The sequence below is a fragment of the Drosophila serrata genome, unplaced genomic scaffold, assembly GCF_035046125.1.
Source record: "Drosophila serrata isolate PLE 108 unplaced genomic scaffold, ASM3504612v1 contig_382, whole genome shotgun sequence".
In the NCBI taxonomy this organism is placed as follows: Eukaryota; Metazoa; Arthropoda; class Insecta; order Diptera; family Drosophilidae; genus Drosophila; species Drosophila serrata.
This window is the reverse complement of record NW_028257280.1, coordinates 8,171,219-8,197,138: the sequence shown is the minus strand read 5'-3', so window position 1 is coordinate 8,197,138 and position 25,920 is coordinate 8,171,219. Positions and strand designations below refer to the sequence as shown.

Below are 25,920 nucleotides of genomic sequence, written 5' to 3'. Positions count from 1 at the left end.
ACCCAAGCCCAGAGAAACTTTGCCAGAATTTGTAATAGCAATCAAGTTGATTGATTGCCTTCGCCACACACATCGTTCGCAGGAGGGAAAATGAAGCTGCGGCATCAATTATGCAAGCCGAAGCTCGACTTTGCTTAATTTCGCACCCTGCCCCCAGCACCACGCGGCGTATGCGTAATGCGCAATACAGGCGAGCCCCAGTACCCTTTTCCCTTTTGCTTTTCTGGAAAATGAACTGCCAGTCATCGAGTCAGCTTCTCAGACTCTCGAGTTGCGTTTGAAAAATACGCAATAGCCCCTGCTTATCCCAGAACTTAATTGATATCCAAGAGCAACAAGAACAGTCAGCAAAGTTATTCCCCAGCGTCAAATATTTTCATAATTGAGTATGCCCCCCCTCCCCATTGGACCGTTTTCTTGTTCTTTGGCAAATATCAACGAAGTCGGAGGACTCAACAATTGTCTAATTGTTTGATTAAATTTAGCACTGATTGGATGCTGACTTTAAAGCCATAAGGTCAAAAGTTGTGTGCAACTGTCAACATGGCAAATGTAATGCGTCGCTCCCAAAGAAAATTAAACAAGTCAGCAGAAATTTATTTGGCATTTTCTGCGGTTAATTACGGTTTGACATTCGGAGCTGTCTTCCCTTTTCTAAGCAGAGAGACTGTGTTGTGGCGACAATTCCTGGAATCTCTCTTATTAATACATTGTATGCAAAAGTATATTCGTGAGATACTTGAGTTTATATCGGTGCTTCGAGGTTTTAATTCATATTTCATACGCAAACGCTCGAAGAGAGAAATTCCAGTGTCGTTTATTATTCATATCAAGGCACACATTACTAAGTTAATACATGCTGGTTTCCAAGAAACACGTTCAAAAGAAACATAAATGAAAGCACACAAAGCAGGTGGATTATTAGTTTTCCTTTTCTCGACTATCCCCGGGGGCTGTCGGGACAGTTGGAAAATAAAAATGTTTAAAAACAATCAAAACAAGTGTGGCGGGCCCCAAAAATTTACTTTGTGTCGGGCGTTAGTCCTGTTCCAGGTAATTGCAACAGGACTCCCCTCACAGGCATATCAAGGTCTGAGGTTAAGAAGCTATCCTGGCACACGTCCTTGAACTTTAAAATTTCCTCGAGCGCCGAAACTCGTAACATTTTGAGCCATATAAACGTTAATGACAGACGACCGACGGAATAAAAAAAACACAGAGATCTCAGACAAGGAAGCCAAATGTGATGGCAACCCAACTTTGCTGCCAACTTTATTTGTTCCTGTTTGGGATCTTGGCTTATTCCAGGAAAAAACAAAAGCAAATAAAAGGACTCTTCATCCGGCAAAATACAAAGTTTCCCTCAAGCTTACAGCACAAAAGAGATTTCCTAGCTTTGTCTCCTATTTTCTAAATTAAAAGTAATTACTATCCACTTGTTAATGCAAATGAGAGAGCCTGCAAAATGGAAGTCAATTAACGAAGGAATAATTTTTTACATTCCCACTAAACTTAATGACTACTTCCCAGCCTAAGAACTTGTTTTCAGGGAATCGTATTTGAAATGCAAACCATTTTGGCATTGAAACATTTTAGTGAAATTAAATTTGAAAAACAGCGTAGCGCCAGGCGAAGTTTTGACTATACAATTTGGTCAAATGGCCGAAGGGAGGCTATTAATATTTCAAAAGTAATTTTCAAAGTTATCGCTCGCAGAGACGAGCCGCACTTGCTCCTGTTCTTCTTTTCAGGAATACTAAGTGCAAGACTGGGAATATACGCACATTTGTATATAATATAAACACTGAGTGTGGGCCTGGCCAAGACAGCCAAACAGTTTTGATGTGCTCGCTGGGGGACAACGCGTCGTATGCGTAATTTGGCTGTTGCTTCTGCTTCAGCTCCAGCTCCAGCTCCTGCTCCTGCACAAACTCCTGTTCCTGCTCCTGCTCCTGCTTCTGCTCCAGCTTCTGGTGGCTCCCTGTCATGAATATTCGGTCGCATGAGGCGTGGCAGGCGCCACTTTGGTGTTTCGCGTAATGAATTCTGTCATATGTACCCTCAAGTGGGAAAGGCACAGTGGAATGGATTCTAAGGAAATTGCTAAATTGCCAGAAATAAACAATTTTAAACTATGGCGAAGAATTGTGTTTAAAATTATTTAAGTAGTGCTGTCATATTTTTAAAATCACTTTGTATAGCCTTGAAAGAGAATTATATTTTAAATCAAAAGCTTGTAACTCATGAAGGAATCGTTTCCGACCCTATAATATATTCTTGATCAGTAACACCCGGATCGATCTAGCCATGTCCGGTCAAAATATAAATTTTCACAGTTTTTGTCAAAATTTGAAATTTCTATAAGGGGTTACATCATCAAAATTATCAAAAATTGGATAATTTTTGAATATTCTAAATTCCTAAATTGAGTATGCAGATTTATTAACCTAATAAAACGTAGCATAGAAACGGTTTCCGAATTGAAATTAATGCATTTTTGGCATAGTTATGAGATTTTTAAGGTTTGATTTGTTGATAAAATTGTCAAATAAAAGTATTCATAAATATTGCTTCAAAGAATGGGAAAATTTATTCGAGACACTGTCATTATATCTTAACGGTTTAGGTTTTTGTTTATTTTTGTGATTGGAGTGTGTGGCCTGGAGTATTTTGAGATGAGTCTGGGACTAAGACTAAGACTGAGACTGAATCTGCGGCTGCGTGCTCTGTCTGCTGCTGAGGGCGATATACGGCGCACAGCCAGTGAATTTAATACGATTACTTAGGTGACGCCTGTCTAAGGGCTTAATGGGTAAAATTGCCAATTGCTGAGCTGCAAACTGCTTGAAATGAAACAATTAAATTAGGGCAATTCGTCCGTGATGAGTGCACGTTGCAAAATCCACTTGAATTTAATATTTATTGCGGAGAGAGTGCAATCGATAGGCATCATTAGTTTCAGTCTTCAGTTCGGGCGGAAACAAAGGGCCATTAATTTACATATCAGAAGTCGTAAACCATTTTATTGATTTTTATGAAATATTGAATAAATTTTCGCTCTGAGCCCTGCTCGAATATTTTTCCATCAGCAGGAGGAGGTGTCCTGTGTGTTCACGGCAATCCTCGCATATTTCCAGATCCCCACAGAGAGGGACACACTCAGCGACATCTGTCTGTGCCATTTTATACCGCTGTGTGTGTCCCGCTTTTATGGCTCTCTTTCTGTTTTCGCAAATGAAAACCCACAGCGTTGGAGGAGCAAAAAATTGCAATCCCACACCTCGAAGGGGTCAACAAAGAACTAGTCCTGACCGAACAGGAATTTATTGCTCCGCAGATTGCCCTTGCCCGCTGATTGGTGGATGTTCCGAGGTGTCAGAGTGCTCTGTGGCTCATAAAAAATGTGAATAGCCAATGAAATATGAAATGGTGATTAACGCGCACATCCCTCTAAGCGATGAAGTAAGCCAGTTTAAGCTCATTAAACTGTCTTGGAATTTTTTAATTGTAATTGAAGTACATTTTCTATAATTCCCTAATGGATTCTATTAATAACTTTCCCCGCAATACGATTTCAGGGGCATTCTAGCCAAAGTGCACAAACAAATTGAGTTACTTGGGGCTCCAATGACCAAGGGCAGAGTGCATAAAAGCGCAGTTCAGGTTTCCCCCGAAAAATTCCAATGAATTTACAATTTTCCGGCGGGAAGCTGATGTCAACGGATGGCGGCTGTCAGGCAGGCGCACAAACCGGATTTGCGCTTAAAAGCAAATCCATGTTGCAAACGTCAAAGTTGGATGGGCTGAGGGAGACTCCTTCCCGTACCAGTCCTCCCCTGGTTCCACCTATGTACGCGCCGAGGCACGTGCATTGGGAATCAGTTAACCAGCGCACATTAGACTAATTGGAAAAACAGGAGGAGAAGCCCGACAGGGACTGGGGAGTGCCAACCAGATGGATGGCGATGACGATGATGATGTTGCGGTAGCGGTTACAGATTAATTGCAACATTGGATACTCACAGCACCGATACCAATTCCTTTGATTGAAAATTCTGGCCGGTTAATGCGTTTGGAATGCAATTAGTGGTCCTTACGGGAGACTAATCGATGGGAAAGGGAATGGAGGGATGTGGAATGTAAATGTAAAGGAGGCCATGTCAGTATCGTGGCCAAGTGCTGTCGCCACTGTGGGCCAAGTTCACTTGGCCGTCACAACAGGCCCGAACATTGTGCGGTTTATGACACGAAAGTGGCCAATAATACTTCAACCTTCAACCTGCAACCTCCAACCTCAAACTCCCCACCCACAGCACCCAACTGTTGTGTCAGCTCATGACATTGGCATGTCAACTGGACATTGTCAGAGTCCTTCTCCGACCGAGCACAACTGCACTTGCATAACTTGCCCCGAGGAAGATTCTTGGTCCCAAATTGCCTGATTTATGGGAGGTCATCTGGCAGCACCCTTTTCAGTGGGGGAGAAAGTTAATTAGAAAACCTCATTAAACCTGTACGGGCATTGAAATTGATTGTGAGCAGCAAACAAAGTCATAACTTAACCGTGTCTAGACTCTGTGTCTCGTAAGATAACCTATTACATCAATTACAACTAACAATTACCAATAGACCGCAAAAATGCAAAATAAGGCAGCTAAAAAACGGAGAAAATACTTGGAAGGACATGTGCGTCATAAATTAGGCGGGAATTAATACGGGCAGCAATGGAGCATCGCCATCATAATCCGCTAAGGTAGACCAGAAGGTCGGGTATATTAGATGTGAGTGTGTAGGATGAGTGTGTGTGTGTGTGGCATGGGTGTGTGTCTGTTGGGTGGGTTACGGCCACTTCAATGGGCTTACAGAGCGGTTTGTCCTACTTACTTGGGCTTGGGTCATGACCATAAGGGCCCACGAATGACCCCGCTGTCTGCGCATTATCGTTAACGTGAACAGCATTAGCATATTAATGAGGCCGCCTTAAATACATAATAAACCCTCATTTGATTACACAACTAATAAACAAGCCGCGTTTTCCCGCTAAGTGTGTGTTTGTGTTTGTGTGTTGTGCCAGTTGCGGGTTAAGTGCAAATTAGTTTGGCGAAAAATTAAGCATTCAAGGATTTGGGGGTTAGTCTTTCTCAGAATCAATAGGCATATTTTTAACAAGCAATTTCCTGACAAACTTTACTTAGTTAATAAATAACACTGCGATTCGTCCACAGATAATCACACCCACTCGATCTTTGGTGCTCTGCGCCGAGTCCCGCCGCGAAATGGAGGACTGGCTGGGCAGTTTGAAGACGGCCACGGCGCCTCAGCGTCCGCGGGGAGATAGCTTCCTGATCGAGCAGCATGACATCCTGTCGAACCACCACCATTGGTATGCCACCTCGCACGCCCGCCCCACCTACTGCAACGTGTGCCGCGATGCCCTCTCCGGCGTCACCTCGCACGGCCTGAGCTGCGAGGTGTGCAAGTGCAAGGTCCACAAGCGGTGCGCGGCCAAGTCCATTGCCAATTGCAAATGGACTACGCTGGCCAGCGTGGGCAAGGATATCATTGAGCAGGCGGATGGCATTATTATGCCACATCAGTGGATGGAGGGCAACCTGCCAGTTTCCTCGGTGTGTGCCGTGTGCAAGAAGACCTGCGGTTCGGTGCTACGGCTTCAGGACTGGCGATGCCTTTGGTGCCGAGCCACCTGCCACGTGGCCTGCCGCCCGCAGATGGCGGTGGCCTGCCCCATCGGTCCCGCCAAGCTATCCGTGGTTCCACCAACCAGCGTCCACTCCATCAGCACGGACGATGCCTGGGACGTGGCCAGTCCCAAGGGCAACTTTTCGCCCCTGTTGGTATTCGTGAACTCCAAGTCGGGCGACAACCAGGGCGTCAAGTTCCTGAGGCGCTTCAAGCAGCTGCTGAACCCAGCCCAGGTATTCGATCTCATCTCCACGGGGCCGAGCCTGGGACTGCGGCTCTTCCGGCACTTTGAAATGTTCCGCATCCTGGTCTGCTCCGGCGACGGTTCCGTGGGCTGGGTGCTCAGCGAAATTGACCGCTTCAACATGCATGTGAGTTCTGGGAAATAGTTTTAAGGAACATATTATTTATTTATAAATATTGTAATCTTTTAGAAACAATGTCAGGTGGCCGTGATGCCACTGGGAACTGGCAACGACCTGGCTAGGGTTTTGGGCTGGGGCTCCAGCTGTGACGATGACACCCACCTTCCGCAGATCCTGGAGCGATACGAGTCGGCCAGTACCAAGATGCTGGACCGCTGGAGTATAATGGTCTTCGAAAAGGCCATTGCCGTGCCCAAGACGCCCAAGATGTCGATCACCACGGAGCAGGAGGCACTGCTCACTGGGATGGTGACATCGGCCAATCATCACCTGCGCTTCATAGTGGAGACCAACGACACTCAGACTCTGATTAGCTCTACGCGGAATCTCTGCGACACTGTCGACGATCTGGTAGCCCGCATCTCGGAACACCACAAGGAAGACGAGCAGCTGGCGGTCAAGTGCGACATCCTGAAGCAGAAGCTAAACATGCTGCTGGACGCACTGCAGGAGGAGGAGATGGGCGCTCACAGTGGCGACGACTTGATAGCCACCATTAGGAGTCTGATTGCCAGAAGCATTCCGCTGACCCCAGGAACCAGTGCATCCCTGCTGTAAGTTCTTCTTTTTAAAAATCTGTTAAATCTTTGCTAATTATAAAACAAACGCTTTAAATTTCTTCTCTCCCATGTCCAGCAATCCAAACATATCAATCGAGAAAACCGAGAAGGACCAGATCAACTCGAAGGAGCGCAGGAACAGCCGATCCCTTCGCTCCAGCGAAAAGGAGGCGCTCCAGTGCCGTGCCAACAGCGTCAAGCGTGCCATCTACAATGTGGTGGAGCACTCTGAGCCAGGACGACCAAAGCGGTACCAACGCAAGCTCTCGATTACGCCCTTTGAGGCACTGAAGCTGCCCACCACCAATTCCGGCGAGTCGACTCCCTGCAGTTCCCCCTTGCCTATTATTCCCCCGATCAACATCATCTCGCCGACGATGGAGACCTCTCGACTCACCTGCATTTCCCCGCTGCCGGACACGCGACGTGACTCTGTGGACGAGAGCTTCTTCAACAGCATCAGTCTGCCGGCTCCGAGACAATTCGCTGATAGTCGCAGGAGCTCCGGAGTGGAGGTGATCCAGGAGATCGAGGAAGGAGCAAACGGGGAGACAGTGTACCGCAGGAGTCGCATGTCTCTGAGCGGCGGCGCCAATATCGATGATGCTGGGAATCGGTTGTCACCAAGCAGTGATGGCGGCGAGAACACGCCCACCGACCGCAAGGTGGACTTCCTTCGGGTGCCGATCCTCACCGGTGAACCGATTGTGGATCCTCTGTCCGACTACCGACCCATCGAGGTGTTCGAACGCACCTACTACATGACACGAGAGATGGATAAGGACAAGGACAAGGATAAGGACAAGGACCAGGACAAGGAGAAGGAAGTGGAGAAGGAGGACAGTATGCCCACCGAGAAGCAGGCCCTGGTACATACTTGTAACCTGCAGGTACCCGGCATTGTCGTTACCCCCAACTCCCAAAATGTATACACAAGCGCCAGTCTAACAATCATTGATACCGATGCACAGACCACCACCGTACGTGTCTCATCCTCGAAGGAGTGTTCTCTAACAAGTTCTAATGATAAACTTTGCAATACTTGTCGATCTTTTTCAGGAGCAGTCCTCCTCCGATGATTTGGGAGGTGAGGCCAGCGATGTCCTGTCAGCCATTAGCAACGAGGAGTGTAGCGTGGCCTCCGAGATATTCGATAAACAGGATGCTGGTCAGACTTTGGGAGATATTATTCAGGTTAGCATTGAGACATTCAGGAAGATTTCATTCTTCCATGTCAAATTAAGCAAGATGAGCTTGATGGCACTTTATTACTTAAATGTTCGTTACAGAACCTGGATGCCAGCAACTTTACGCACATCGATTCACCTGAGACCAGCGATGAGACAGAGGCAATGCCTGGCGAGAGCATCATGGATGATATTAGCTCGGTTCTGGGCCATGACATTACCTATGCCCTGCAGGACAGTACCCTGACCGATGACACCACCACGCTCTGCTCGGAGCACATGGGTCCTGCCAAGCCGCCGCGCAAGAAGTCCCTCAACGCCCTGGGCCACTCGCATTCGGGTGTGCATCCACGCAGGCGCAACTCCTCGCCGCCGAGGATGCCTCGACTGGCACGCATGGACAGTGACGACAATCCGCAACAGTTTGGGTTCGAGAACATCGTCTTCGAGATCGACAATCGGTGCGATGACCAGAAGATGCGGGAGCCACCGCGCTACTGCAGTCTGGCGCAGTTCGTGGAAGGTAACGATATAGCGCGTCAGAGCTTTAAGGTATGTATCCCAGCCGATTGGATCGGGTAAAGTTAACCATGTACCGCCTAGTTTGTATATACATACATATATATATCGAGTGTATTTAGCGTTTGTTTTGTATGGGTGTCCAGAGTGCTGAGAAATGGCCACTTATAGTGAACTCTTTGTTGCTCTCCATTTGCTTCTTTCTTCAACTTTTCTTTGTCGACCACCAATAACCAATAACTAAAAATAAAAACTTAACCCGCCCAACTTCTAACTAACCACAATCTAAAATCTAATTGAAAAACTAACAAACAATCCTGCAATGTACAAACTCCAACGACTACTAACCACAAATCCTGCTCCCGATGCAGCGTCCCAAAAAGCGCATCTCTTTGAAAAAATTGAAAACCACTTCAACCAATGCAATCGTATCTCAACAGCAGCTAATGCTAGATCAACATCGAAGCAGCGACAACGATAACGGAAACGGAGCCGGAACCGGAAGTGGGATTAGTAACGATCCCGATAACGATAACGATGACCCCGATGCCCTGCAAACGCCGACGAATAACCCGGCCAAGCTATTGGCCACCACCAGCGAGGACGAGCTGTCCACGCAGACGGCCATTAAAATAGAAATTCAAGACGTTGATGCCACTGTGCGCAACGCGACTATCCACGGCAATAGCAACTCCATTTTGACCACGTCGACATCGCCCACCAAGAAATCGGGCCATGGACAAGATGTAAAGCGCATTACTTTTGATGAGTCGTGTAAGAAAGAATCCTTTGATGATGTAAATCCCAACTATCCACAGATAAGTGTTGTTGTGAGGCCGCCGACGCCGTTGCGCGGCGACTCCGTCAAGCCGTCGGGTGCAGGTGCCGGGGCGCTGCTGCCGGGCGGAGCCATGTCCGGCGGCGCCATGTCCATGTCAGTGTCCATGGCCTGTTCCGGTTTGCTGGGGGTGCGGGCAATGAACGCCTCCGAGATCAGGCGCCACTCGAGCCACGCCCCCGGGCTAGCTGTCCGTGAGTTCGACAAGGACAAGGATCGCCGTCACTCGGGCTTCAATCCCAACCAGCTCACGCTGGACCCGGAGCACGCGCGTTTCCTCAGCAGCTCGCCGGCAGCCAGTCGCCGGATCAGCTGCGGCAGCCTCTTCAAGGTGAGTCCTCCATGTGCAAACCATGTCCTCTTTCTGTCCGCCTTTCTACGACTCGAACTACACATGGCACATATCTTAAATAAAGTGGCACAACTAGGAATATTTTTCAATTTGATTGCACTACATTGAATTTATAAAGGATTAATAGCAAAAGAGGTTTAATTATACGACAATATTACAAAGAATATAACCAACAATATTACAAGGAATATAACAGTTTTGATCAGAAAACATGAAATAAAACTAGCTTCAGGAATCCGAAGTTTATTTACCTTTGCAGTTTACAATAGGATAGTATCGGAAATCAATCATAACTAAGCTTAAAATATTCACAAACTATTAATCTGCATTTATTGGTTCTGTAATGCGACAATTTTTTCGCTAAATCAAAGTTTAATAAACTCATAACTAAGCCAAAAATGCATTAATTTCAATTCGGAAAGCGTTCCTATGTTAGATTTAATAAGGCTATTAAATCTGCATACTGAATTTAGCATTTAAAGAAAATCAATTTGTTGCCAATTTTTGACAATTTTAATGATGTAACCCCTTATAAAAATTTAAAATTTGAAAAAAAATTCAGAAACTTATTTTTCAACCGGACATGGCTAGATCGATTTGGCTTTTGACTCTGATCAATAATATATATGATTTATAGGGTCGGAAATGCCTCCTTCATGAGTTACAAGCTTCAGACTGGATTATAAATACTATTATTTGAGTCAAAATTTAGACCTATTTTATATGACAATTTTATCAACAATTCGAAATTTAAAAAACTCATAACTAAGCCAAAAATGCATTAATTTTAATTCGGAAATCATTCCCATGTTAGTTTTTATTGGGCTTATAAATCTGCATACTCAATTTTAGAAATTAGAAAATCCAAATTTTTGTCAATTTTTGATAATTTTAATGATGTAACCCCTTATAAAATTTGCAAATTTTGAAAAAATTTTAAAAATTTATATTTTGACCGGACTTGGCTAGATCGATCCGGCTTTTGATTCTGATCAATAATATATATGCTTTATAGGGTCGCAAACGAATATTTCACAAGTTATAAGCTTCTAATCCACCGCGAGGGTATAAAAATATATAGCCGTTAACAATAGTTTCGTGTAATTTTAATTTCGATTCACGGATTGCCAGAATAATATCCTTCTCACTAAATATTAGCTGCATGTTTCAGAGGGTTAGGTTAGTTGGGTTAGCCTTCCACTCATCTCTCGTCAACACATTAGGAGTAATCCAAAATTAGCAACACTTTTTGACAACTCACTCAATGAAATAAAGCGACTATAACTGGTTGTGCCACTTTAGTTGAGCGAGTGCAACATTTTCGATTCACATTGGCACCGCATCGTCGGCAGTTGCGAAGTACTTGAGTTTTGATTGTGTCAGGCGAGCAATTGGTGTCAAGTGCAAATGCAGGTGCAAGCGCAGGTGCTGAATGCACTCCTCATACAGCCACACACTAACAACAGCGACTGTAGGTAATGGTTCGTACAAGTAATGCCCAGTCAACCACCAACCAGCAGGGAGTTCTGTGAAAAAATAAACAAACTGGATTAAATTCCAGGTATTCACCCGTTTTTAGTTTGCAGTTCACGCAAAGTTTGTTTTTGTAGCGAAGCATTTTGTGCAGGCCTAACGAGCTCTGGAAAAAGTTATAAAACCTATTATTAAAATTGTTACGAAATTCATTCAGTTTAAACTAATTAAAGCTTTGCAAAAACCGAGCTCAGATATGAAATATATTCAGAAAATATTCAAAAATCGTACAAAGTGTTTCTACAGTTTTTAACTATATTTATTTGCTACCTTATGCCTATTAACCTGAGTTTAGTTCTTGAGTTTAAACAACAAATTTAAACAATACAATATAAAACCGAATAGAACCTTGTATATGATTTACAAAAAGCACAAAATCAATTGGTATGTATTTCAAAATTAAGCCAAATATATGAATTTTTGATTTAAATCAAACTCCTCACCATGAACACAATAAGACACAGTTTGAACATTTCAGTGTAATAAATTATACCCATCCACTCACATAATGTAAATGCAAGCCATACACGAAGCTAAACACCATTTTTAAAAAGCAACATTATACTAAATACATTTTCTTAGAAGAAAAACCAAAAGGTGGCCACCAAGCGCGGCTACGGATTGTTCAGTGTCCGGTTCTTTGTGGTGGCGGAGCCCGATATTCGCCTGGCCACCTTGGCGCTTATCAGGCCGCTGATTCCTTTGGTAAGCCAGTCCGGGACGGGGTCCTTAACAGCGTCCTTTGTGTTCTAATCCCCCCCAGCCGTTCTGCGTTCTCCTGTTAATTCGATGTTTAAGTCCCCCCAGCAAGTACAAACTAACCTGGAACTTCTGATAAATAATATGCGATCGATCCTCGGCATTCCGAGGCTAAAAAACCCTTTACAAAGAAGTAATTCATGGATCAATTTTCAAAACATTGTCAAAGTCCGATGGCCTAAAATGTAACTTGTGATATATTTAAAGTTTTATTTGTTCTTATGGTAGGCATTATATATCTTTACCTTTTCACGTAAATAAATACTTAACATTTATTTGTAAAGGGTTCCCCCCAGCAGCTTTAAATTGCAATAAATTCCCTTGTATAAAGCGTCTCTCTTAAATGCCAGTTGCAGTTCGCCGATCCTTAGCACCTGCGTCAGTTCGCTTTTTTGAGTAGTTTTTGCAAAGTTCCAAAATAAATTAACAAACACGGTTAAACAACACCTAAACTAAAACAACCGACATTCGTAGCCTCTGCTTAAAACCCGACCATCTATGATTTCATTTTGATTTCTTCGATTTATGTAGTGCGCTGCCTCCTATGCTCTATCCTCCTCTCACTCACTCTCAGTAACTCTGTCTCTTTTCTCGCTCTGTCCCTCGAAATGTACTTACCAATCCTGCGTCAGTAATTGCAAGTCACCCAAACACTGGCACACTCACCCACAGATCCACACTCGATCACATCCACATGTTTTCTTGTATCGTAGTTAGTGCTGACTTTCCAGTTGCTCTTTGACACGTACTCGACTTTCCCGACCTCTGTTTCCGCGACTGATCGCTGCCTCTCTCTTGCAGCCGAACGAAGCACTCCCGAACCTCCAGACCCTCAAGGGCTCCAAGTCGAGCCTTTTCATGGGCTCCACCCTGTTCGGCTTCGACCACTTCTCCGCCGGGGACAAGGATAAGGAGGAGAAGACCGGCAAGGACAAAGAGAAGACGCCCACCGAGGAGACCAATCGCAAGTTGCCCATCATCAATCCCTTGGTGCGGCTACCCAACTGGCCAAGTAAGTATCCTTTTTAAATACATCCTGTAAATTACCTTTCATTATGGTTTCCCTTGCTTCCAAAGATCTTGCCAATGGCGGTGGATTCATATCCAAATGCCTGCTGGCCAATGCCGATACCCTCTGTGCCGCTGTCAGTCCCTTGATGGATCCGGACGAGACTCTCCTGGCCGGTTACCACGAGAAGTGTGTGATGAACAACTACTTTGGCATTGGCATCGATGCCAAAATTTCGCTGGATTTCCACAACAAGCGGGAGGAGCATCCGGAGAAGTGCCGTTCCAGGGCAAGAAACTACATGTGGTACGGAGTCCTGGGATCCAAGCAGCTCCTGCAGAAGACCTGCAAGAATCTGGAGCAACGCGTGCAGCTTGAGTGCGATGGCCAGCGGATTCCTCTGCCGGAACTCCAGGGCATTGTTATCCTTAATATACCAAGCTTCATGGGAGGCACCAACTTCTGGGGCAGTAGCAAGAAGGACGACATCTTCCTGCCGCCGAGTTTCGACGATCGTGTCCTCGAAGTGGTGGCCGTTTTCGGTTCCGTACAGATGGCTGCCTCCCGTCTGATCAATCTGCAGCATCACCGAATCGCACAGTGCCAGAGCGTGCAAATCAACATTCTGGGCGACGAAGAAATCCCCATCCAAGTGGACGGTGAGGCCTGGCTACAGCCACCGGGAATGATCCGTATTCTCCACAAGAACCGTGTACAGATGCTGTGCCGCAACCGGAGCTTGGAACTCTCACTGAAGAGCTGGCAGGAGAAGCAACGTCAGCACAGCATCTCTATCCAAAGGGATGCTTCTTCCACGGCTTCGGAACACGCCGCCTCCACGGACGAGGTGATCTCCGAACGGGAATGCTATGTGCTCCTGAACTTCATCGAGGCCGTTAGCTCGCTGGTCAAATGGGTTAAGTTCCTGATCATCTCGCATCCCGCGCTGCAGCACGATCTATATGAGGTGGCCTGCCGGGCTAGTGAGGCATTGGAATCCATTCATCCGCAAGGCAAGCTCCTCGAAGGTCCTTCGTTGCGCACCAAGTTGGTGGAAGTCATCGACTCCTCGCGCCAGCTGTACGACGATGCTTGTACCCTGCTCCGAGATCGAGGTCATAGCCTGATCCTGCGAGAGGACCTGGAGACCAAGCTGAGCGCAGCCCTGGCCAACATGGAGATGGAGCTGAAGAAGTGTTCCGTGCAGAAGTGCATCGATGGCAAGCTGCGGGCCTACTTTAATGTCTTGGCACCGAATGAGGATGTGAGTCCAATAATAAATATTATGGTTTCTATTTATTATCTTTGCAATACACAGCCCGATGGTCGCCGGAAGTCTCGACCCTTCTGGGTGCGTCTCCGCTCTGGCTCCACCGCTGGCCAGCAGGCCTTTAAGCCACCGCTTACCAACACCCGCGAAGCGGCCAACAACTGGAGCGTCAACGAGGTGGTCACCTGGCTGGAGACAATGCAGCTGTCCGAGTACGTGGACAGTTTCCTTAAGAATGACATCCGTGGCAAGGAGCTGCTCACTCTGGGGCGCCGTGACCTCAAGGATCTGGGTGTAGTCAAGGTGGGCCACGTCAAGCGGATACTGCAGGCCATCAAGGACCTCAGCGAGAACTAGAGGGAGCCAGTTTATCCTGCGGACAACCGGCTAGTACAAACCAATCAGTCTTCGAATCGCACTCTTAGAGTTGAGGGGTATTAATATATGCGTTGTATAGTTGTAAGCGAGCTGCGGGAAAGTACGTTTTTTTATGGGTCGACAAATGCATACAACAATCACTAATTTATAGGCTAGCTTAGCTAACGAAAAACACACTTGTCGCGGCAGGGGAAATGAGCGATCGATCACAACTAAGCTGACGTGGATCAGTTTCGGTTGGATTAATTCAGAAAAACTCTACGATAACAATATTACTATAGCAAGTACCATTAAGCATAACTGATCCGACAAACTGAAGGGGATTTACATATTTGAGTGGCAGAGAATCGAAGGATTCCTAAACATTTGAAATTGATTTTCATGGTTTTGCGTACTTACTATATGTTAAATTCAGACAAAACACTACAAATCGGCGGTTAAACGAATTTAAACGTAGTAGCACTTGCGATAACTAAAACAAAAAAACAAAAATACAAAGACAGAATTAGATCATAAGTGTTTAACTCTCAACTTACGCTTATATTAAAGAAACTTAACAAACAAAAAATCCCGATCGAATCTAAAGAACCCAATTAAAATCCCAAGTAACCGACTAACCCTATGATTCTAAATTTATAAGCAATTTAAATTTTACAACATTAACGGAGCATGGAAACGGCTAAACCAAAATCATTCTCAAAATTATATGAATTGTATTTATACACACATACCTATACATTGATATTCAAAACTAAATTTAAATGTTTCCCCCACTGTATTGTTGAATCGGAATGATTATTAACATTATGTATATGCATGGGCGGGAATCGAAACTCGTAATTGCAACAATGAAAAGTCTGTTAAACGTGTCATTTTTTGTGGTATCCAAAAGCAACTCTAACTTGTTTATTTAAATGAATTTAGTTGATAAGTCCACGATGTTTTTTCAAGCATAAGTTTAGGTAAGATCCCCCGGTGGTCCCGGTGCCGGCTGCTGGGACCCGGGAAAATTCATTTGGTACTATATACAAGCATATGGAAAATCTTAGCTAGCATTCAGAACACCGAGTTAGGTGTATGAAACCTTTTTGGTATACCTTTTAATTGTTTAAATTTAAGCAAAACCAAGTGAAAACCAACCACTTTTATCAAAACATTAAAGTGTTAGGAATGAAATTGTGCTAAATTTTTATAGATATCAACATTCGTTTATGTTTACTCCCTATCAATCTAGCTCCCAAACTCTCTATCTGTAATGGAACATATAAATATAGCTGCATATGAGTAGGTTTAGAGCGTCCGCCGATCTATCTGACCCCTAAATATGTTGCCCATTCTCAAATGTTTGCTCAAGTTGCCTCCAATTGAGTGAGTTTTTGAAGTGGCATTGCTCTTGGCGAGCGTAGTCTATAACAAATCACTTGAGCGACGTCTATAAATTATATTTTTTGATATATAAGTATAAATGAGCCCAGACCAACTCGATTGATTTGTTGTGATCCCAACCGGAAACTTCTTTCCAAACTGCACCAGTAGCAATCCAATGATTTCGAAATATTTTGACACACATTTACGAAGCTATTTACGCTTACGAACAACATAAATGATAATTAGAGTTAGAATACGATATAATACAAATCCTTTGATATAATATGACAGATAACATATAAAGTAATTAAAAACACATTGAAACATTTTTTCGACACATGTATTTTCGAGCAAACTTTAAGCGAATTAAAACCAAAATTAAACTAAATAATATAAAAATGAAAAGAAGAAGTATAAGTTATGTATTTAAAATGAAAAACTCTAATCGGCAATTTGAAATTTTCGCAATTTGAGCTTTTTCGTTCTCCCCCAGACACCTCTTATCATACCTTATCGTTTTGTGTTATTCTTTTTAAAAATACTGTGATAACAGCTTTCTATATTCCTGTAATAAAAACCTAAATATAAATGTAACAAAGTAATTCATAACATAATTCATGAAGTGCAATGAAAAAATAACTATGAAGTCTTATAAATAGTTCGTCTACAATCAGCAAATAGGTAATGCCTACGAAAACAATTTATCAGCAATAAATGTTTAACAATAAATATATACAAATATTTTCAAAATACTTACTTCCCAGCCCCCCCAGAAATGACAAATGTAAAAAGATCTCTCCAGATAACCCAATAAAAAAACCGATAATACAGTTAAGTGAAAAGTAAAAACAATAAAACAGAAATAGAATAGAAACTATAATAGAAAACATTTTCTTGAAGAAAACCTAATAACAGCAATAATAAAAAGCAAAACAAAAACAAAACGAATTTGTTTATTTTCTTTACTGAAAATTGATCAAGAGTAAGTACAATATAACTAAAGGGACCCAAAAATTAAACAGAATCTTTAAAACGTTTATATGCATTTTTCATTTATTCGATTCATACAATGTTATACTCATTTTTTACCATCACTTGTTTTTTGGGTTTCTATTTTATCTTTTAATTTGTTGTCTTTTATATGATTCGGTTACTTCGTTCAAAGTACATTTATAATTATATTATATCGTGTTTTTTTAGCATTTCTATCAAGGCTATTTGGTGTGCCTTTTTATGACAATTCAGAGAAATTATCAATTGGGTTGTATTGTTACTTGTTTTATTGCATTTCTGATGAGGCTCGTTAATTCATTAAAATTGTAGGCGCATTTAGGCGTGAAAGTCAATGTCTAAAATTGATTTAATTGATTGGTGTTTTTATTTCTGATTTTATTTGTATTTTTTTTTTTTTTTGTGGTTTAGCTTTGTGACTGAAACGTAATTGGAAAATTCTTATTGTTTTGACTTTCATATAAGTGTCTATAAAAATCGATTTATTACTTTTCATTGTATTTTTCGAAGAAGCCTGAGTAGTGCGCCTTTTTTTGGAATTGTTTACGGGGTATAATTTGTTGGGGGTTAGGTTTCCATTTCATTTCCTTTGTAAACAAGCTAGAATATATATATCAAGTTCATTCTTAAGTAGATTCATATTAAAGTTGCCTAAAATTTGTTAAGTACGATATTTAAAACTAAATGAGTTCAAGAGTCTACCATTTGGTTGTGTTTTCATTTATCAAATTTTAACTTGAAATATAGTTCTTTTGTGTGTGTGTGTGTGAGAGTGTGCATTTCCTGTTTGTCTCGGTTTCAGTTAATTCGGGTAATTTTTTTAATATTTAGATTGCCAGAGAGGTTAGTTTAGTTTATTTGTCACATGTAACTAATGCTTCTGGCGTGATCAAATCGGTGACAATTCTAGGTCTGAGCGTAATAAACAATTTTTGTTCTTTGGGGCACTTGATAATGGGTTATATTTAATAACTATTTATGGGGTTCAGTAGGTCAACTCATCGATTTCAAATAACAAACAGGTCTTTTCATGAAAAACATATAAAAAATATTCAACTGTTTAATAAATACCATTGACGTGTCATTATACTTCTTCGTTTTTATTTTTTTGTTAAGTTTATTTGTGTATTTGTTTTTTATTAAAAATATATATAGGCAAGCAACAATTAAGCTCAATACTGAAGTTAATCACACAACAAATGGGCAATGAAATTTTAACTTCAGCTTACAAAGTTTTCACTTTTTCTCTTCAGTTTTTCCCTCGAGAAGTTTAACATTTGGGCATTTCACCTTGGCAAAAGAAAAGGATCTGCCGAACTGAGCTTCAACTGGTACTTAGTTTGTACTGAAACGCTGTCTACACTGAGAGATATGAAGAAATGAAAGCTAACAAAATTCTCGTACAAATTGCATCAACTTTCTCAAAGCTATTGCCCCTTGGGAAGCATTTGTCTTAATCATTTCTTTAACGCTAACTTTACTCAAAATCTGATTAAATCGTTTAGATTTTCCATTCAATTGTGGTCTCTTGACTATTTTCACATACACGTAGTAGTTATGCAAGAAGTGTACGCAAGTCTGAAACTAGTTTCACAGCTTTTCAAAGCATTATCTCTTTTGTTTTTCTTTTTTTGCAATATTTTCCTTTCGCTATATTCCATGTAATCTGTGTGTGTGTGTGTCTCGTTTGTTTGGTGTTAGTTTGTTTTAACCATCGGTTGCCTTAAGTTTCGTATTAGCCAAAATGTATCTTAAATTATTCTTAACTCCATGTTGTCGTAATTGGTATTCTTCTTCCATTTTTGTAATTCATGTGCAAAATCTATTATCAACTTTTGGTATTTTGACGGATCAGCGTTATAGCCTAGATCACCTTATGCATTACCCAAATATACGGCTTGGCTTGGCTCAACTAATGAGAGTTACAAAACTGTGAGTATATCTCCTTTCCGGTCGAATGGCCTCACTTTTTGGACGGGTCTTTGCGGTGATGTTTGTCCCATTTAATATTTTATTTTTACTATGACTGAATGATATTGAAATATTGCAAAGTTCTTGGGGCTTAATTGCAAAGTAAACAACATCGGTACGATTATGTTGTTGTTGTTGTTGGGTACAGGCAGTGAAAGTGTCTTATATAACAAAATTTTGGGTGTATTGTTCGCTTGTGATTTGGGGGCTATAGCTCTAGACATTATATGAGTTTTGGCCTGATTACATTTGCTTGCAGCAGTCGAACTGAGAAAACCAAAAGCTAATTTTGTCATGGATTCAAGCTTAGTCAAAATGGGTTTTCATTTAAGGCTTAGTTCCTGATTCCATTACAATAAGTACTCCATTGAGTTATAGTTGGAAATAAGTTATGAATATTCCTTCATTATAATCATATTATTATTAGAAAATAAAATAGTAGAAAGTTCTTTCTTTCTCAAACAATTTAAAATAAATAATCTGTACAATTTAGCTCGTGATAAATTACAAATAAAATGTCTTTAATTATTGAAGTCTAATGGTATCCATTTAAATATTTCACTGCATACTTTTGTGCAACAAAAGTGGTTTTGAAACGTTCATCTTCTCTTGCTAAAGAAACTCTTATATCACTTTCAATTAGAATTACAATTTGTATCAAATTAATCAAATTGAAAATATATTATTCTGTAAAACCTATCCATGGTTTAATGGAATATTATATTGTATGTGGAACCAGGCTTTCAGATAGGCTAGATGTGGTGTATATTCTTAGGGTATTGCATAACGTCTATTACGTATCATTATAATTTGCTTTCAAGGATCAACTAATTGCCTTACTGAATACATTTTGCACTTGAAAAGCACTGCGTTATTTTTGGATCTGAAAGGATCTCGTCTAGACGCTCTCCTCCTTGGTGGCGCTGCTGCTGCCCCAGAATCGATCGAAGCGGTCGCGGGCCTTCTCCAGCACCTCGGCGGCGGTTGTCCTTGCAGTCGATGCAGTGCCAGTCGATGATGAGGACGAGATGGCCGGATCTGGGAGCTGCTGCTGCTGCTGATCCTGCGAGGCAGTGCATCGCACAGCGCCGCCCGGCTGGCCGGTGGGCGTGGCCAGGGCATGGGCGTGGGGCGTCAGCGTCTTGCCGTAGACCGCGGCTGTTGGACTGTTCGACTTCCAGGCTGTCGGCGTTGGATGGCAGTGGTCGAGAGAGAGGTGGGGGAGGGGGAGATATTGTGGAAATAGTGTTCGTTATGTTACCAAAGGTCAAGGGGTTACGGGTACGGGTACGGGTAACGCTATGTGATTGCATTGGCTTGAACAATTGCTTTTGGCTTAATACAGAGAGAGAGAGCGGGGGAACTTTGCATTTATTTACGCTTATCGAGTTTGGATTTTTTGGCTTGATTTGTTTGGTGTCTGGTTTTTGTTTTTTTTTTTTTTTTTTCGTTTTTTTGGATTTTAAGAAGTTGAAGGAGATTGGCTAACGATGATTCGATTTTTGGATGATGGTTGTGAGTAGCGATACATACATATACATATACAGATACATATATTTAGATACGAGTTAATATATAAATATTTGTAAAAGCGATTCGACTTGTTTTTTGGTTTTATTATTTAGTTTTTTTGTTTTACTATTATTTTTTTTAGGTTTGTTGACTTCATTTTGGTTTTGCTGATGCTTTTGGTATGGAAGTTTTGCGTTTTGGTTTATTGAAGCGTGCTTAATGGCTTACCGTCCATTTTAGCCTGTTCGGTTAGTTGTGGCGGTGCCGATTGCGGTGGCGGCGGTGGCTTCTCCACCGGTGTTGACGCTTTAATCTCGCTCTGAGGTCGGCTGTAGTTCTCCCCTGTGGAAATACATACAATTTAATTAATACAATTAAATACACTTTACAGGAAGTGCAAAATCAATCTGCTTGAAGGTGCTACTTTACCATCCTTGACATTCTGCGTAACCGTAAAGGTCTTGCCAGTGTCTAGGGGCACCGTCCAGTTGACTGGATCGGGTGAGCGCATTATGATCTGCTCCGGGGACTTGACCCTGGTGGGTTCCGGTGGCGACTTCACCAGCGGCTCCTCGGGCACTTCCGGCACCGGCGGCTGTGGACTGCAGCTGGAAATGGAAATGGCAGTCTCACGGCCGTCCTCGGCATCGTCTGTTGGTGGTTCAAAATATCCAGGAGAGATTATAAATTTCAATTGCAATTGCAGTGTTGGGGATTATGCTTTATGGAATTAACTTGATTATAGGCGCATTATATGTTTGAGTTATATCATTATGCTGCCGTAGCTGTTGATCTTCATATATCCTTTTTTTTACTTGTTAAGCAAATTTTGTGTTTGAGTTTTACTGGTTAGTAGTTGAAACCAAAATGTAAACAAAAAATTTTGTATTGGTAACATAGTTTGGAAACCAAAAACGGAATGGAACTTAGACAACTTAGGGATATTAAGCTGGAAGCTTAAAAGGCAACAAATTGTTAGTAGAAACCAAAGGAATTATATTTATTTCTTAATTCTTTCTTATTTTTTGTATTGTTTTTTTTTTATATAAAGCGCACAACATGAGAAACGGCATGCCACAAATACACAAACAGACACGCAACATGTAAATGCGAAGAAGAGTAATAAAAGTATTTGATGTTTTTTATTTGGTTTTGGAATAACGTTGTAAATAATTGTATTTATTGTGGCGTTTTTTTGTTTGTTTGTTTTTGATTGGCAAAATTTTGGAGCAGGCAACAAAGAACGCTTCGACGACAGCTGGCAAAGAATGTATTTAGTTTTACCTTTTTATATCTGACCCTGAAAATAATTACACACTCTACAAACTCACTTAAGAATGTGACCCCTTATTTATAATCTTTGAAATATTATGATAAATAATCCTAGCTAGTGTGATTATTGGTGTGGAATATGTGTTAGTTTGGTACTATGTAATAACTCCTTAACTAACCTTTTCTAATAGATATGCTACTATTTCCCTCCTACATTTTACCTTTTGATTTACTGTGTATTAAGTATTTTGTGTTCTTTGTGTTATTTCGAATAAAATTACATTCATTTTCTAAGAAAATCTAGAGTAAAAATGCTTTACAAATACATATGTACACAGAGAAAAAATAAATGAAAATAGAGTAGAGTTTCGTAAACGTGATTTGATATCATGGAACACAACGAAAGAAAATAGGACTACAAATGATGAGGCGCACATGAAAACGGTATTCTAATACAATTTGTTTATACATTTACAGGAATACAGATACACGGCTGAATACACAACATTTACAAACATTGATTACAACAACAACTAACATTTAATAACAACGCACTTTTCTCTTTTGTTTGGGTTTGCCCACAATTTCTAGCAATCAGGAATTTGGAATTTAATTACATTTTTGTTTGTTTTTATTTCTCTCGGTGATGGGTGATTGAATTTTGAACACGGGCAACCAGTGGAATAACGAGTTACTAACTAGAATATAACAATAAATAACTACAATTTTGTACAATTCGAAATGCCAATCTATCGAGAAACCAACGCACACACATGATTCCACATGGTTCCGTGAGGGAAAAACAGAAAACACACTGAAACACGCTAGTTGTTCATTCAAATGTGGGGTCCAAATGGTTTGCCAATTGGTAAATCATAAAGCTTGATCACTTTTGCACTAAATTGTGGACGAACAGTTTGTGGCCAAGGTGTCAAAAATGCTGGATTATTAATAGCGTTTTTACGAGTTCATTTTTTAATTTTTTTGGGAAAGTATTTGCTTTGTTTAAGTTTTACAAAAGTTGCAACACAAACATTTCGCGCATCAGATGTACTTTTACAGCATTTTCCGTGTATTAATAATTTTTTATATTTTTTTATTGTTAAGTGGATTTTATTTTTTTAATTTAGTTTTAGTTTTTGGGGTTATTGCAGATTTGATTTGATTCGTTTTACTTAGTTTTTGTTCAAGTTCAAGTTCAAGTTCACGGTGAAACTTTACTCACTTTCAGCCAATTTTTTATCCTGACCTGGTACCGTTAGCCGTTTGATGTTGATGGTCGCAGGACGTTTGGGGGTTTGGGCCGATGTTGTTGCCAATGTTGCAGATGCTGCTGCGACCTCTGATGTTGCAGCAACATCCAATTGCTGTTGCTGTTGCGGTTGCTCTTGTTGGTGTTGTTGTTGTTGATGTTTTTGCTGTTGTTGATTTTGCTGTTGCTTTTGCTGTTGTTGTTGTTGTTGTAGTTGTTGTTGCTTTTGTTTATTCTGCTGATGCTTGACACTATTTGTATTTGTACTGCTACCGCTACCAGCACCAACTTGACTACCAATGCAACTAATATTGGATCTATCTTTGTCTTTCTTACGCATTTGTTGCTGTTGCTGTTGCTGTTGGGCGGTTGCTGCTGCCGTTCTGTTGTTGCTGCTGCTGCCGGCCTTGCTGCTGCTCTTGGCATGTGATGATTGTGATTGATTGGTTGCATGATTAGCGTTTAGGGCCGATTTAGCTGCTGATGATGCTGCACGGGCTGCTGCAGTTGCTGGCGGCGCAGAGGCTACTCTACCGTTGGGCGGTGGCAGGGAACTACTTTTAATGCGGGATTGGAATGTTGTGGATAGGGTGGCTATAAGAACGTAAGCAGTTTTCGGTTTTGGTTTTTCGTTTTTTTTTTATGTTTTACGATGATTTTTTGTTGTCATTTTTTATTTTTTCATTATTTTTTGTTTGTATTTTTTTAACCGAAAACAAAACGCACGTGAAAGAAATTATTAAATGTATATTTTCATCAGAAATGTTTTTTTTTTTTAATTAGAATTGTGACATGTCGAGAATGCATTTAAAGCAAAAGCTTAAAAATGTCCCAACAAAAGGAGTTCGAACGAAAGGAAAAGCATAATGAACCAAACATGAAATGCTGTTAGTAAGAGCACCTTCTACACCTTTTTCTGGTTTTTGGTTAGTTGTATTAACATGGTTACGGGTTAGACTACTTAAATCAAGTTTTAAATCAAGGTTTGCAGCTATTGAAAGGAAGGAGGACACATTGTTGGCTTTGGGACCCGAGGACGAAAGTAAATCCCAATAAACTGATCGTTATTATCACAAACATATGTATGTTACAGATTTATCCAGGATGTAAGCCAACAAAGTCATACTTAAGGTTAGTTGGAGATTAACGGAATACAAACTAAAACTCGAACGATTTAGACACAACACTGAACTGGAATTGTTAGTTTTTGTTACTTTTTTACTTACTTACAGATAAGTTTAATTGGATTATGGTTTTAGTAGTTTAGTTAGTTAGTTATTGAATTTGTTGTTAGTAATGGTTCACTCAACATGCTAAACTATAGATTGTTATGTACTCGAAAGACCAATCAAACGCTGCATTACAGAGAGAACAGTGATTGAAACTGAAGGGGTTAACGAATGGGAATATATAAAACATAAAAATGTAACTGCATGACCAGAGACTATAAACTAACAAAACTAAAGGGTAATTGTTAATTAATTACTTTTCAACTATGTTAGGTTTTGTTAATTGTTTGTTTAGACACTCAACTAGATGGTCGCTCGAAATAAGTTTTAGATTCAGAGGAACGCACAAACTGGCGACGTGATCCGTAAACTAAACTAAACTAAAAACTAAGAATTAAACTAGGACCAAATCCAAATCCGGCAACTAAAACCAAATGAATGCAAACAAAACGAGGCAACAAAGAAAAGGATAATCGGAACGCAATCTAAGTAACACATGACATATGCAAACTAGGACTAAATAAATAAGGCAATGGTCGCCTCGCAGCGATCCATCGAACTGAACTGAGTCGAACTGAGTTTTTGGGGTATTTGGCGGAGGGATTTTGTGGGATTTTGCCTCCGCTAAAATGGCTACTTACATGGGCGCGCCTTGCGCTCGCTTCCGCTTCCGGTTCCGGCTATCGGCGTCTTTTTACGGCTCGTGGGCGCCTGACTCGCCGACCGGATCTGGCGCTTCGGTGACTCATTCTCAGCAACGCCCGGACCCACGGATTGCGAGCGGGCTGATCACCACATCACGCACATGGACACAGGGACACAGAGCCGGATGATACATATGATGGATTCGTTCGTTTCGTTTCGTTTCGGTTTTGGTTTTTTTTCATTTTGCATTTCGTTATTAATTTCGATTTTGTTGTATGGTTGGTTGGTGGTGGTGGCGGTTTGATTGATGACAAAAGTACGATTTGTATGTTTAATTTTTAATTCGCATTTAACTAGAGAATTTCTTATTCGTTGTGTGTATGTGGCTCTCTACTGGTGAAAGTTGTGTGGGTGTTTCAAGTGAATTATAGTACAGGATTCATCATGGCAATGAGCTACAACTTAGGCTTTCAAAAATATATGCTAAATGCATTTGGAAAATTCTAAAAAAAAATATATATCACTCTCTGCTTTTCAGTCGTTTGGGATCACTCTTTTTATCAGCAGTCTTGCACTTTTTTAATGCTCTTACTAATAGTTAAAGTAGGGTTTAATTGTAACTAAATCGCTAAGCGCAAAATATATTTAAGGACATGACTAAACTCAAAATGAATAGTGTTTCTATAGAAAAACAAGCAATTTCAGGTTTTTCAAGTATCATAACTAAGTCAAAAATTCTGTAATTTCAATTCGGAAAGCGTTTCTATGTTAGTTTTTTATAGGTTAACAAATCTGCATACTTAATTTTAAATTTCAGAAAATTCAATTTTTTGTCAAATTTTAACAATTTTAATGATGTAACCCCTTATGAAAATTTCAAAATTTGGGAAAAATTTCGAATATTTATTTTTTGACCGGACATAGCTAGATCGATTCAGCTGTTAATGCTGATCTAGAATATATATGACTTATAGAGTCGGAAATGACTCCTTCGGGAGTTACGAGCTTCTGACTAAATTATAAATACCATTCTTTGAGTTGATATTTATATATATTTTTATATGACAATTTTATCAACAATTCCAAATTTAAAAAACTCATTACAAAGCCAAAAATGCTTTAATTTC

At 41.0% G+C, this 25,920-nt stretch overlaps 2 protein-coding genes across 33 annotated transcripts in view; one reads left to right on the top strand and one right to left on the bottom strand.

Annotated features, from left to right (window-relative positions):
• The window catches only part of LOC110185683 (diacylglycerol kinase eta), a 44,827-nt gene extending 27,982 nt beyond the window's left edge, over positions 1-16,845 (top strand). For 2 of the 12 annotated variants that reach the window (XM_086840903.1, XM_086840907.1), the window contains 9 exons: positions 5,226-6,074; positions 6,138-6,682; positions 6,765-7,578; positions 7,748-7,882; positions 7,978-8,427; positions 8,835-9,563; positions 12,678-12,888; positions 12,954-14,149; positions 14,204-16,845. In XM_086840903.1, coding sequence (XP_086697029.1) covers positions 5,226-6,074; positions 6,138-6,682; positions 6,765-7,578; positions 7,748-7,882; positions 7,978-8,427; positions 8,835-9,563; positions 12,678-12,888; positions 12,954-14,149; positions 14,204-14,512 — 5,238 coding nt within the window. In that variant the 3' untranslated portion in view covers positions 14,513-16,845. Of the gene's footprint in view, positions 1-5,225; positions 6,075-6,137; positions 6,683-6,764; positions 7,669-7,747; positions 7,883-7,977; positions 8,428-8,765; positions 9,564-11,699; positions 11,823-12,677; positions 12,889-12,953; positions 14,150-14,203 lie in introns of all 12 variants that reach the window. The other 10 variants (XM_086840901.1, XM_086840906.1, XM_020954653.2 and 7 more) reach the window with 8 other exon arrangements.
• The window catches only part of LOC110185693 (uncharacterized), a 41,176-nt gene continuing 25,067 nt past the window's right edge, over positions 9,812-25,920 (bottom strand). For 6 of the 21 annotated variants that reach the window (XM_086840940.1, XM_086840946.1, XM_086840938.1 and 3 more), the window contains 5 exons: positions 24,790-24,933; positions 22,893-23,513; positions 20,825-21,046; positions 20,624-20,737; positions 16,928-20,065 (listed from right to left, as the gene is read on the bottom strand). In XM_086840940.1, the coding sequence (XP_086697066.1) occupies positions 19,782-20,065; positions 20,624-20,737; positions 20,825-21,046; positions 22,893-23,513; positions 24,790-24,933 (1,385 nt within the window). In that variant the 3' untranslated portion in view covers positions 16,928-19,781. Of the gene's footprint in view, positions 11,111-16,927; positions 20,066-20,487; positions 20,738-20,824; positions 21,047-22,892; positions 23,514-24,789; positions 24,934-25,920 lie in introns of those variants that run through there. The other 15 variants (XM_086840953.1, XM_020954689.2, XM_086840954.1 and 12 more) reach the window with 8 other exon arrangements.